Source organism: Onychomys torridus, chromosome 5 (assembly GCF_903995425.1).
Source record: "Onychomys torridus chromosome 5, mOncTor1.1, whole genome shotgun sequence".
Taxonomy (NCBI): Eukaryota; Metazoa; Chordata; class Mammalia; order Rodentia; family Cricetidae; genus Onychomys; species Onychomys torridus.
Window position 1 is genome coordinate 98808475 of NC_050447.1, and position 13988 is coordinate 98822462.

Here is a 13988-nt window from a genome sequence, read left to right on the forward strand (position 1 = left end):
GACTCGCTGGGCTGTAAACAAGTTCCATTCCAGGCTTCTCTGTTGTTGCAAGTTACCAATGGCCGACTCCCAAGAATAATAAAGTGCATCTAACACCATCCTATAACCTTCCAAAGCACTATCGAGTTCTTTCCTCACTCTGCCCCTTCCAACGCCCATTTTCCCGCCCACTTCCTCGGCTTTGGCTCTTGGGATTCTCTAGAGCAGTGTTCTCAACCTTCCTAATGCGGATACAGTTCATGTTTGGTGATGCCCCCTCCCCAACCGTAAAATTGTTTCCGTTGCTATTGCCTAACTGTAATTTTGCTACTATTAGGAATCGTAATCGGTGTTTTCCAACAGTCTAACACCCTTGTGAAAAGGTCCTTCGGCCCCAAAAGAGCACCGACCACACAGGTTGAGCATCGCTGCTCCGGAGAGGGATCAATCAGCCGCCAAGTCCAACCAGGGCTGCCCAGCAGAGCGCGGAGGCAGAGCGACACAATCCCGTGCTTCGTCACGAAGGGCGTGGGGGCGTGCCTTTATGACGTAAAGAGGGCGGGGCAGAGGCCAACGCCGGAGACCCCGACAGGCTGAAGGAGGGGCGGAGGGAGTGGCGGGAGCCCCTCTCCACGCCTTAGGACTTCCCATCTTGAGGAAGAGGGGAGTACGTGTCCTCAAACTCCCCTTAGGGAAAGAAACATCACGTGGAAATCTTCGTTTCCGAGCCGCTCACTATTCACAAAGAGTTTTCTGTGTGACATATTACCGATCTTCGGTTTCCTGTCTTCGCGATTGTGAAAACCTTCACACTCCCGTCCCTGACTCCCCCCGCCCCTCTTGCACATATGTTAGCGTCCTGAGCGCGCGCAGGCGCAGAGCGCTCGGGGCGGTGCCGCGGAGGGGCGGGTGACGCAGCGGCCGTCGCTGCCATTTTAAGTTGTTTGTTCTTGTTTCTTTGCCTCAAACGCGACTCAGCCCCGGACCCGGGAGGTTCCCGAGGCAGCCGCCGCTTCTGCAGCCACTCCGGTGCGGGGGGGAAAACGAGGCTGTGGCCCCGCGGACGCTCGCCCTCCTCCACTCCGGCTTTTTTTTTTTTTTTTTTTTTTAACCCCATTCCTCGGGGCTTCTTGGGACTATTTGCCTGAAGCAGACTGTCGGGCGAAGTAGGCCTCGGGAGCCGACGCTTGAACTGAGACAACTTTGCCGTGCTCACTCCGCGGACAGGCCGTAGCGCAGGGCTCCCCTCCCCTCCCCAGCCCTCCCGCGCGCTTTCCTCCTTCCTCGCCGTCCCCCCCCTGCGCCGCGTCCTTCCCTCCGTCCTCGCCCGGGGCGCCGAGCCCGACTATGGGGCCCAGGTGGGGGCTGAGCGGCGGCAGCAGTGCGCGCGGCCCGGCCACAGAGCGCAGCGCAGCGGGCATGGAGGGGCTCCGTCGGCCCGTCGTGTTCTCTTGACATGGCTCCCGCCCGCGCCACGAGCAGCGCCCCCGCCGCCGCCGCCGCCTCCTCCGCCGCCGCCGCCGCCGCTCCGCCCGCAGGCTGCGGCTAGACGGCCCTCCCGACGGTCGGCCTGCGAGTCCCGCTCTCCTCTCCGCGGGGACCCCGCCCTGCCGCCTCGATCCCGGCCTCTGCCCCCTTGGGGAACCACCCAGCCGCCCCCACTCGGGAAACATGGGCTGTTGAACGGGAAGAGCGAACCCAGAACCCCGGGAACTTCATTCCTTTCTTCTTTTGGGGGGGTGGGTGGGCTTCTTTTAAGAAGTAATTCTTATTAACACGATTATTTTTCTTCTTTTCCCTTCCAACTGATCCCACTTACTCTCTCTCTCTTTCCGCCTCCTCTACCCGGGCGGGAATTGTTTCCACGGTGAAATGAGTGAGAACCCGAGTGATCCAGTGTCTTCCGTGGTGCGAGTGAGTCGCTGCCGCTGAAGGCGAGGGGTGGGGGTGGGACCTGGGGTTCGAAGGCAGGTGATCCCCGGGCCCGGCCTGGGACGTGGGGAGAACCCGCCACCATTGCCTCAGCCATGCTCACACGAAGATAATAGAACTCCCCACCATCCCGAACCTGAACAGGGTCAAATTTATACGGAGGGCTCCCCGGGGAATGTAGAACCCACCTCAGGGCTGAGGGTGCTTGGATCCCGGGCATTAATCAGGGCTAATCACGGAGCCGGAATAACTATTAATACCGTCTAATCGATCCCCCTTTCCCTCTGCCATCATGGTTCTCCTTGGCAGCAGCGTTGGCAGCCGCCTGAGGGTGAAAACGTGGGTAATGGGGAAGTTGGTAATGACTCCGCTGTTTGTTCTCATGGCTCCTTTGGGCAACAGCTGTCCGCCCCCGGTATACACTGTAGTTGATTGCAGGGAAACCCTGTACCTCTCCCCTTCTTTCTCTGCTGATTTTGCACTTTTCTCTTTGCTCACCACCAAGTGTAATCAATAGCAAAGCACTGACAGTACATAGCAGTAGTGAAATCTGAAATAACTAAGAATTAATCAGGTACTACAGCCATGGATCTGGCTGGGTAAAATCCAACTGGGGATTTCAGTTTCATTCACCTACCCTGTTTTGGTGGTTTTTGTTTTTGTTTCTTTCCTTTTCTATATTTGGGAAACAACATCACAATTTCCCCTCCTTTTTTCCTTTTCTTAATCCCTTTTCTTAAAGGGGGGAAAATCCGGATGGATTTCAAGGATTGGACTGGTGTCAACTGTGTTTTATTGCACACCTAAATCCTGATGATAGGTTTTTCATTTTCCCCTCAAAGCCTTTTATTTTGGCAGTTTAGCCAAATGTGTTTTCCAGAAAGTTAGTTCGAAGTTTTTTCTCCTCTTATCTTCCTCGCCTTCCCCTTTCCCATCTCTACCCCAAACATTATTGTCCAAACATGACTGGACAGCAACTTTTGTTTCTTGACCCTGTGGTATGACAGTCTGCTAATATTGCCAGAAAGTGCAGTTTGGGGGTTACAGTTGTGATTTTAGCTATTCAATCATATTAGCAGGAAAAAAAATGACTTGTTTCTGTTGTACTTGAGTCTTAAGAAAAAGTGCCCATAGTTTAGTGACAATTTCCAAAGGCTTTAGTACCACCTGTATTTCAAAATGGGGGACCCAAACTCCCGGAAGAAACAAGCTCTGAACAGACTACGTGCTCAGCTTAGAAAGAAAAAAGAATCTCTAGCTGACCAGTTTGACTTCAAGATGTATATTGCCTTTGTGTTCAAGGAGAAGGTAATTTAAATTCCTAACTGAATTAGCACAAGTGATTTTTATAAGTTCATATTATTTATTACTTGAGTGTTTTTGTGAATATTAGGCTTAAGAGTGTGTGGAGAAAGACTACTTTGTTTTTTTGCCCTTAGGGGGTGATTCTGTGAATTGAGCCCTTGCAGAAAATTGGGTCTTTCTATATTAATTGACTTTGAAGTATTTAATTCAGAATACACTTTCAGTTGACATGGGACTGAGTAACTGCAAAACTTTTATGTGGAACAAAAGAGGGAACTTGGTAAAGTTAGAAGTAGGATGTCTTAAGTGTTACCAAATGTTTATATGCTAAATTTAGCCTGTTTCTTTAAATCTTATGGTTTCATTTCTTATGATACAGTTAATGAAACTACATTTCAACTCTTAGGAGCAATTAAATACTGGAATGGTAAATTTTTGTTCAGAATTGCTACTTTTTTATAATTAAAAATGACCTAAGAAGACGTGTGTGTGTGTGTGTGTGTGTGTGTGTGTGTGTGTGTGTGTGTGTGTATGTATGTGTGTGTGTGTGTATGTATGTATGTATGTATGTGTGTGTGAGAGAGAGAGAGAGAGATCTGTCTAGTTCCACAGTTAAACATCAGATGAGTTTGAGTTGTGAAATTCAAAGAGAATGCCATGAAAGCGATATTGGACATTTATCAACAGAGCTGTTTGAAGGAAGATTGGGTTATGAATAAAGGAAGTGCAACTTTGACTTTTGCACTAAAAGTAAAAAGTCAGAAAAATCAGAAATGTAATCTTAGTGTGATGTCTGTTTAGTATTTTTTGGAAGTTTTCATGGTTATTACCCTAATCTTAAGTTTTTTTGTGTGTGTTTAAGAACCTACAGCTGTATGAATGCAAAGTGGTTCCAGAGTAGTTTGTATTGAAGTGTGCTGAGGATGGGTCATTTTCAGTATTTTGGGGTTGTGTGTGTGTGTGTGTGTGTGTGTGTGTGTTTTTGTTCTAACACATTGATGGCAAATTTGATAAGATCTGATTATATTTTAGTTGAAGGTATTGCAATATAGATTCTCTGAATCCAAGCCTTTAAATGTCAAGACTAGATAGATCTTTGCACATAATTCATAGGATGCCTCCAGGACCACCATATAGTATTACTAATACTCTTTTTTGTGGAGCTGAGGATTGAACCCAGGGCCTTGTGCTTGCTAGGCAAGTGCTCTACCACTGAGCTAAATCCCCAGCCCCACTAATATTCTTTGTGTATGGAGTTTTGTAAGTTAGATTGGTAATGAGAACTTGATCTTAACTAATTTGGAGACAGAGTTTACTGTACATTTTGTAGCCAGGTAATATCCAGAAAAGATAATTGGACTTGATACCGTTTCAGGAATAAAACATTTAATATGTTTGAGTACTTGTGTGTTTTAAACTAGTGAGATGTATTTGCTGTAGAACCAGTTAAGTGAATTTATGTCAGCACTATATCACTGAATTTTTTTCCTTTTAGAAGAAAAAGTCAGCACTTTTTGAAGTGTCTGAGGTTATACCAGTCATGACAAATAATTATGAAGAAAATATTCTGAAAGGTGTGCGAGATTCCAGCTATTCCTTGGAAAGTTCTATAGAGCTTCTGCAGAAGGATGTGGTACAGCTCCATGCTCCTCGATACCAGTCTATGAGAAGGGTAAGTTCTGGAAGTTTTGACTTAGGAAGTGAGTTTCTGTGAGTTAAAGGTTGCAATTTTTCTCTTTGTGTTTAGACACCTCTGTGTAACAAGTGTAGTTTTTGCCTCAAGGCCATTCTTAGCTGGATAAAGCATGTAGAGGTATCCTCCATTCACTATTAGGTGTTATGTATAAAATTGATTTTAAATTCCTTGAAGTGCTTTTTTTTTAAGATTGACTTTCAATATAAACATGGGTCACTTTGCTTAGATGGAATGATAATGATGTATGTGATCACTGCGAATAATACATTACCATTTGGGTTGGGGATTTAGTTCAGTGGTAGAGCGCTTGGTGCCCTGGGTTCGATCCTCAGCTCCAAAAATATATATATTTATTACCATTTGTTAGATTTCTCTTTTTGAGGGGAGAACTAATACCATGCCCCCTTGTGTCTGCCAACCTTCAAAGTTAATCTGGTGTATAACCCAAAATTAGTTAAAGCAGAGGAAGCCTTGAGATAACTATCGTGGTCTGGAAGAAGTGTACTGGTCTTGGGAAACAGATATGTGGAATATGATGCTAGGAATAAGAATGGAGAGAAGTAGCTGTCTAACAGCACATCAAAATATTTTATGTAATAAGAGTGGTTCCTAGAAGTTCGAGGACATTTTTGCCAAATACATTTGGTTTTGAAAGATGGAAATAATGGTATAGGCACTAATAACATTAGCTCTTTACCTGGAATTTAGTCACGTACTGAGGAAGTTAGGTCTTTTTTTGTATGAGGAACATTGGGCTAAATGACTGGATTCTACAAGATAAAATTTAGTGTTAGAGCAGGAATTGGATTGCAGCCGTCTGTTACCCCGAAGGCAGGAGATAATAAATTGTGGCCTTTACACCGAGGCAGTGACTCTGTAGTCAAACCCTCCCTGTATTTGTACCTTTTGTCATACCACTTTGCCTCTTTGAAACTTACAAAAAACTTTGTTGTCGTTTTCTAGGATGTAATTGGCTGTACTCAGGAGATGGATTTCATTCTTTGGCCTCGGAATGATATTGAGAAAATTGTTTGTCTCCTGTTTTCTAGGTGGAAGGAATCTGATGAACCTTTTAGGCCTGTTCAGGTATTTCATTCTAAATAAAGTAGTGAGCACTTTGGTGATAACCTCTGTTAGGGTTTCACTTGAAAATACTTTGGGAATGTGCTTCCAATAGCTCATAAATCTTTCCTGTCTTTTTAAATATTATATCATATGAGAACAGAATTTATAGACTCTCTTAACACCTGGTTTTTAATTAACTTTTGTTAACACCCTGAAGACTTTTTTTTTCCCCCTTCCCTGACAAAGTCTCATGTTGCCTAGACTGACTTCCAATTGCCTATATACCCAGGATGACCTTGAACCTTCTGATCATTCTGGCTCATTCTGGCTCCATACTTGGTTTATGTAGCTGGATATAGAACTCAGGCTTCATGTATCCAAGGCATTCAATCCACAGAGCTACAGCCCTAGTCCTTTTTGCTGAATTCTAACTGCCATTTTAGAATATTAAAGGCATTTATCAGCTGGACAGTGGTGGCATAGGCCTTGTAATCCCAGCACTTGGGTGGCAGAGGCAGGTGGATCTCTGAATTTGAGGCCAGCCTGTTCTACAGAGTGAGTTCCAGGACACACAGAAACCCTGTCTCAACCAAAAATGGAGGGCACATTTATGCATTATTCCTAATTTTGTTCATAGTGTGTTTTAAAAACACAAGAAAGGCAAAGGAAATCCACTAAAATGCTACTTACGGTTGTAGGTCTAATGAATATAGATACGCACACGCACACGCGCGCGCACACACACACACACACACACACACACATTCATTATTTTAAAATCTGGCCCTACTTTAATTAAGCATAGAGAACTAAATTTTGAATACCTTATTGAATATGAAAATTGTCGTTCAGAAATTTTCTTACCCATTAGGATTTTTGTCTTTCTGTTGCTTTTGTATGTGATGCAGGCTATTAAGTTGGTATATATGTCCTGCCCAATGGTAATAAAACTGTTAAGTAGCTTAAGTAAATTTCTATTCTTCTAGATGGATGTAAGAGTAGTTAAGTTCTTAAAAAAGAAGAAAATCCATAGATTAAATATAGATAAAAGTACTTTTTTTAATAGCTAATACCTAACAGCCATTGATGTACTAGAACAGCAGTACTCAACCTGTGGGTTGTGACACCCACAAGCACATATCAGATACCCTGCATATCAGATGTTTATAATTCATTCACAGTTATGGAATGGCAACAAAATAATTTTGTGATTGGGGGTCCCCCACAACATGAGGAACGGTATTGAAGGGTCAAAGCATTAGCGAGGTTGAGAACCATTGTGCTAGAGAATAGAATGTAAAAGTGAAAATGGGAGTACAAAAGTTCATATTATACCTTAGTTCAAGTACTGCAATTTGAAACCATTTCTAAAGGTTATTTAAAAGCCAGTATATTAATTTTTCTCCTAAGTACTAGTGATAGCTAAGTATGTGTGAACCTCTTTTTCCAGAGAAAGAAATGAGACAGTTAAAAAAGAGGAATAATAGGTCCAAGGTCATTTAGTTAAGAGCAGTCAAGACAAACTGTAAGCCAAAATAAACCCTCTTTAAAAGCTAGGGACTAGAGAGCTGGCTTGGGTGAAGAGCACTGACTGCTCTTCCCCTGGATCTGGTTCAATTTCTAGCACCCACATGGTGGTTCACAACCCTCCGTAACTCTCTACTTCCAGGGAATTCAATGACTTTTTCTGGCCTCCAAGGGCACCAGGCATATACATGGTACATGGACATATTAAAAAACTAATTAAATTAGCCGGGCAGTGGTGGCACACGCCTTTAGTCCCAGCACTCGGGAGGCAGAGCCAGGCGGATCTCTGTGAGTTCGAGGCCAGCCTGGTCTACAAAGCGAGTTCCAGGAAAGGCGCAAAACTACACAGAGAAACCTTGTCTCGAAAATCAAAAACAAAAACAACAACAACAAAAAACTAATTAAATAAAAGGAAAAGTAAGGTAAAAGTAAACAAGGTAAAAGCTTATACTCATGACTCACTGCCTTCTATGAAAAGTTCCCTGAACTAATTATAGGTTCCTTGATCCTTCAGGATTGATTATACTATACATGTAATAACTTTGCCAGTTTTATAGCTCACCTGCAATAAAACTAGTAATGTGACACTAATTTCATTCCCTTAAGTAATTTTAAACAGGCATCTGTATGTTACATATCTTAGGAGGATTGGCTCCAGAACCTCTGCATATGCTCAGTTCATGTAAAACAGTGTAATATTTGCATATAAGCTTCTGTATACTGTGCATTATCTTTAGCTTGCTAATAACACTCAATAAACAGCCACACAAATAGTGTTACACATTGTTTTAAAAATAATGAGGGTAGAGAGTCCATATTCAGTACTGATAGGGTTTTATTTTCCTAACATTTTCAGTATGGAATATTGAAGATAAGTAGTTGGTCTACTCTGTATTCTAAATGAGGACATGGAGCTGCTGATCTTCCCAGCTGTGCTCCACTCCTTCCTTGGAAATGTTCTCTTAGTAAACTAACTTTGGTTCTCCATTAAAAAAAAAAAAAAAAAAGGAATTGAGAGGGCTTAATATAAAGGCAAATGAAAAAAGAAAAGACATTTTAACTCAGACTATTTTTAAAACCAAAAATTTGAAATTTCTAATCTAAGTACATCTGTAGTGGTATGTAGTAGGGAGTAAAGACTGAATGTGTCCTTGTGTGCTTAGTACAATGAGGTACTGGGATGAATGGACTAGAGTATTTTCATTACTTCAGAGAATTCAGTTATCTCTTTCTTTTGCCAGTTGTTTTGTTTGGTGTGGAACATTTCTTCCCTAAGAAGAAATTTAGTAGAATATAATTGAAATGCTATGGAATGTATGGCGAATCTCAGTTTTGATTAATAGCTGTTTGTATTTGGATTTTTATTTGTTTTTGGTTGAGATGGAATCTTATTATGTTAGCCTTGGCTCATCTGGGATTCTCAGAAATCCATCTGCTTCTGCCTCCTGAAGTGGTGGGATTAAAGGTGTGTGCCACCACTCTCTGGCCCTGTTTGCCAATTTGGGGGGGGGGGGGGGGGCGGTTTCAAGACAGGGTTTCTCTGTGTAGCTTTGCGCCTTTCCTGGATCTTGCTTGGTAGACCAGGCTGGCCTCGAACTCACAGAGATCCGCCTGCCTCTGCCTCCTCTGAGTGCTGGGATTAAAGGCATGTGCCACCACCGCCTGCCTGTTTGCCAGATTTATAGCAAAAGCTGTTGAGAGAGCTGGAGTTATGGCTTAGTGGAGCACTCACCATGTACTCTACCATGTGCAAGGCTCATCTCTGCTGTCACCGAGAGAAAGAGATGGGTAGTATAACTCGCTGAAAGAGGCCAGCATTTACAGGGCACTGGCTTCTCTCCCCAGTATTATGGCAGGGGTGGGACTGTTAAAAAAAAAAACTTGACAGTAAAACCTAAATAGCAGCCACTCAGGATTTTACATCTTCTTCTCCCCCACCCCTCCAGCTGAGGATCTAACCCAGGGCCTTGCACTTGCTAGGCAAGCGCTCTACCACTGAGCTAAATCCCCAACCCAATGATTTTACATCTTAATATTGCCTACAGTTCTTGGTAGCAGAAATTGCTCAAGGCAAATGGACTATGAACAGTTTACAATTCTGAATTATCTGAAAGATGTTAAAGGTTTTTTGAATTCTCTATTAAGTCTGGTCCTTCCTGCCTGGTATTTGCTTCCTTCTACTGCCTTTTGAAATGTGGAAGGGTGAAATTGACTTCTTCCATAATAGTAACTTTGTTTTTGTCTTCCATGACAATTTTCTTTTCAAAAGCCTATTTGTAGGGGCTGGGGATTTAGCTCAGTGGTAGAGCGCTTGCTAGGCCCTGGGTTCATTCTTCAGCTCTGACCCAAAAGAAAAAAAAAAGCCTGTATGTAGAAGTAAGACTGACTGTGTTGCACATTGAAGGCTTTGCATTTCATAGGTGCATTAAGTTTGCATTTCCTCTTTGTCTGGTACAGTGGGTTAGAATCTTAATGTATGGTAAAGAAGCACTTGTTTTTGTTTGTTGTTTGAGACAGGTTGTCTGTCTTGTCCTTTTGCCTCAGTCTCCTGATTGATGGAATTAAGGCATGGGCTACTATACCTGGCAAGAACTGTATTTATTTAATGAAGTCTAAGTACTCCTTTATTTCTCGTTTCCTTCTTGCTCAGCACAGACATTCATGTGGAAGCATTAGATGATGGTTAGGCAGTGAGATGTAATTGTAACTACATAAAATGTTTGTATTTTGTAATTAGGCCAAATTTGAATTTCATCACGGTGACTATGAGAAACAGTTTCTGCATGTACTGAGCCGCAAGGACAAGACAGGAATTGTTGTCAACAATCCTAACCAGTCAGTGTTTCTCTTCATTGACAGACAGCATTTGCAGGTAAGGAATTTTTTTAGAACTAATTTGGGGCTCATTTGAAGTTAAGAAACTTGTCCTAGGCCTCTCCAGAGAAGTTCCCATACTTTGTTCCTTATGAGCACTTTGTGCAGAGCAAGCTTTCTAAGTCAGTGGGTGAACATCACCTGGGAGCTAATTAAAAATAGACTCAGTTCCTGCTCCACTTCTTGTTGATCAAAATATGTATTTTAAATGAAATCACTTGAGAGTGGGTGCAAGTGTCCAGGTATATATGCCTATATGTGAGTGTGGTTCTTCAGGCAATGTCCAAACCCTAGGGGTTCATCTGGCTCTGCTTCATGAGAACTGTGCATGTCACTCAGATTCTCATGCTTGCTCTGGCAAGCACTTTACTGACTAAACTGTTCTCCCCAGGGCTAGCAGACTTTTTAAATGGGAATCTAAAAAAAAAAAAAAAAAAAAAAACCTATTTTTCACTTGAGCAACAGTCCAGGTATTCATAAAAAAAAAGTTTCAACAGGCATTCTGCAGTAAAAATTCAGGCTGAGAAATGGGATGATTATCTAGGGCTGTTATTTATCTACAGCAAGACATACCCAAGGTAGGGAATTCAGACTTCTAAAGAGACAGTATGTGCTGGGAGGCATTTAGTGCAGCTTTGTGCCCAAAGTTTACAGCCCAGATCTCCCTAGGGAGGGTAGAGATGTGCTGAGTAGATCTTGGCTTCAGAGAATGTTGTTTCTGCGTGGTGTTAAATTGCACAAATCATACTCATAAAGTTATTGTGACTTGGTTTTTGTGACATTTTAAATCTTTTCTGTTTTTGAGACCGGGTCTCTACTAGACCAGGCTGGCCTCTAAAATAATTGCCCAGAGTTCTGTCTGCCTCTGCCTCCTGAGTGTTGTACCCCACCTCACCAGCTTCCCTGTTTCCATGTTTCTGTTAACATTTTAAATGAAACTTGGTCTAGCATGATTAAGGCCTGTGATTGAACTAATGGCTCTGTAAGCATACTTTGAGTCCCTTTCAACTTCTTAGTATCTACTGTATAGAAAAGACTGAGTTAACAAGTCAGTGCATATCTCAAAGCTCTTAAAATTAGGACTGGCCGGGCGGTGGTGGTGCCCGCCTGTAATCCCCACACTTGGGAGGCAGAAGCAGGCGGATCCGGCCTGGGCTGCAGAGTGAGTTCCAGGACAGGCTCCAAAGCTACACAGAGAAACTGTCTTGAAAAACAAAGAAAGAAAAGAAGGGGGGGGGGGAAGAGGAGAGAAGAGAAAGAAAGGAAGAAAGAAAAAGAAAAAAAAAAGCTTAGGGCTCAACTTGATTTCAAAATCGGAGTTTCAGTGACCATCAAGAATAGAGGCCGGGTGGTGGTGGAGCACGCCTTCTTTAATCAGGAAAGGCGCAAAGCTACACAGAGAAACCCTGTCTCAAGACCAAAAAAAAAAAGTGGAAAGACAAAGCAGCTTTAAGTAAACTTGGAAATAAATCAAGTTAAATCAATTTATTTTGGTTGCCTCAAAATAAATAAATTTTAAAGATCAAAAAATTGGTTGTTTAGAAACAGATCTACACACTCCCCATCTGAGAGCAGACAGGAAACTCAGATCTTGATTTCCCACCAGAGGGAACCTGTTGTGTGTTCTTTGTTGGAGCTGGTTCCAGGGCTAGAGGACCAGGCACGGTACAGTTCTGTTGATTTCTTTAGTGTTTTAATCTTAAATATGCATATATTCTCTATGCATTTATTTCAAACATTTCTTATTTTCTCCCATATTCTGCCTGGATAGGGAACATACATCTCTCGCTACATACAGTTTATTGCTGGGCAGTGGAGGTACATGCCTTTCATTCCAGCACTCAGGAGACAGGGGCAGGCAGATCTCTGAGTTCTAGGACAGCCAGAGCTTTTACACAGAGAAACCCTGTCTCAAAAAAAACAGTAACAACAAAACCCCCACTTTTTAGTATGCCGTAGGCTTTAAATTGTGAGAGGGTGACAATTTAAAGAGCTATTAATGATTAAAAATTCATTTCCTTCTAGACTCCAAAAAACAAAGCCACCATCTTCAAGTTATGCAGCATCTGCCTCTACCTGCCACAGGAACAGCTCACCCACTGGGCAGTTGGCACCATAGAGGATCACCTCCGTCCTTACATGCCAGAGTAAATAAGAGCATTGACCAGCAAAATGGAGAAGACCAGAGAATGCAGCAGCGATTTTCTTTTCTTGTTTTCTTACCACTTTTCTTTCAGAGTTTAAAGAAAATGGACTCATGCACAGAACACTATGCATTTTGAAACTTGTTCATCCTGGATTTATTTTAATCATTTGTATCACAGAACTTTAAAAAAAAAAATTAGATGTCTTCTGCACGGACTGTGTGAAAGAAGGTGCTTTGCAGATTGCTGCACTGCATCGGCATCTTACTAAAATGTGAAGGAAGGACTATTGTACACTGAAATGCTTAATGTATCTGAAAGCACAGGTGATGCTCAGTGTTGTGGTCTTCATGTTTGTGCTGGTTTTTGCCTCTGACATCTGTCATCAGTATTGAGGGTGAGAGTGAATGTAACAGGTATAAATAACACTTAAAAACTTAATAGCTTTGCTATAATCACCGATGTTCCAGAGCACTGTCAGATTCATTCTAATGACCAGAATGGTTGTTACAAAAAGAAATTACAACCAAGGGAAAGAAATCCTAATGAAAAAAGCATCTCATTGAGGTACTTCTACCTCATGTGCACTGGGCCATGTTTGTTTTCTTGGTACTCATTAGTACATGTATTTTTTCCCAGATCTCTTTCCCCGAGTTGCTGTTATAGAGTACTCTGCTGTGTGCAGATGCGTTTACACACATTAAAGCAGATCTGGAGTCTGGCGTGGCTAAATGCAGCTATAAAACCAAGGAACATTCATAGCTGCAAAAACCATCATAGTAGAGGACTTTTTGGTTTTTGTTTTGTTTTGGTGTTAGAAAATTTAATTACAAATAAAAAAATCCAGTGAATTTTGCAGAAATACTGGTTTCTACACCATCCTAAAGAAGTTGAGTGTTTGGAATAGAAAAAAAGATAAAGTGGGGATCTTACGTTGTAAAAATAACCAGAGTGTCAAGAGTTCTGAAAGCAGAACTCATTTGTGCAATGAACATAAGGAAAGACTACTGTATAGCTTTTTTATTTTTATTTTTTGGTTTTGTTTTGTTTTTTTTCTTTGAAATGAAGAAAAGCTTTGCTTAAGGGTTGCATACTTTTATTGGAGTAAATCGGAATGATCCTACTCCATTGGAGTAAACTAGTGCTTACTGGTTTCCATTTGTATTTAGCTTCTGGTTGGAATTTGGAAAAAATGAAACCTAAATAAAATAGGTGAAAGCTTCTTGCCTATTCAGATGAATATACAAAATTTGCAGTGATAACTTTTTTATTCATGGTTTTGGTCACGTAGGTCGGTTTGTTTGGACAAAAGAACTGGCATTTGTAACTGAACAAGAACCGAAGACAGATGGTCAGCTTCAATAGTTCCCTGCCTTTGCTTTGTTTCATAGAAAAGGAAAAGAAGGCGTTTTACATGTGCTCTGATTAGAGTCAATTTGACAGAACATTTTGAAGGTTTCTTAAGG

General features: G+C 42.0%; 1 protein-coding gene across 2 annotated transcripts; it reads left to right on the forward strand.

Moving 5' to 3' along the window:
- Nucleotides 1-908: 908 nt before the first annotated feature.
- On the forward strand, nt 909-13762 carry C5H6orf62 (chromosome 5 C6orf62 homolog). Of its 2 annotated transcripts, none has more exons than XM_036187798.1 (5): nt 909-1893; nt 4712-4888; nt 5876-5998; nt 10242-10376; nt 12404-13762. In XM_036187798.1, exons 1-5 carry the CDS (start codon nt 1852-1854, stop codon nt 12527-12529), a joined length of 603 nt encoding a protein of 200 aa, XP_036043691.1. In that variant the 5' UTR covers nt 909-1851; the 3' UTR covers nt 12530-13762. The 2 variants fall into 2 exon arrangements, with proteins under 2 accessions (XP_036043691.1, XP_036043690.1); XM_036187797.1 differs by having other exon boundaries at nt 911-3219.
- The last annotated feature ends 226 nt before the right edge of the window (nt 13763-13988 follow it).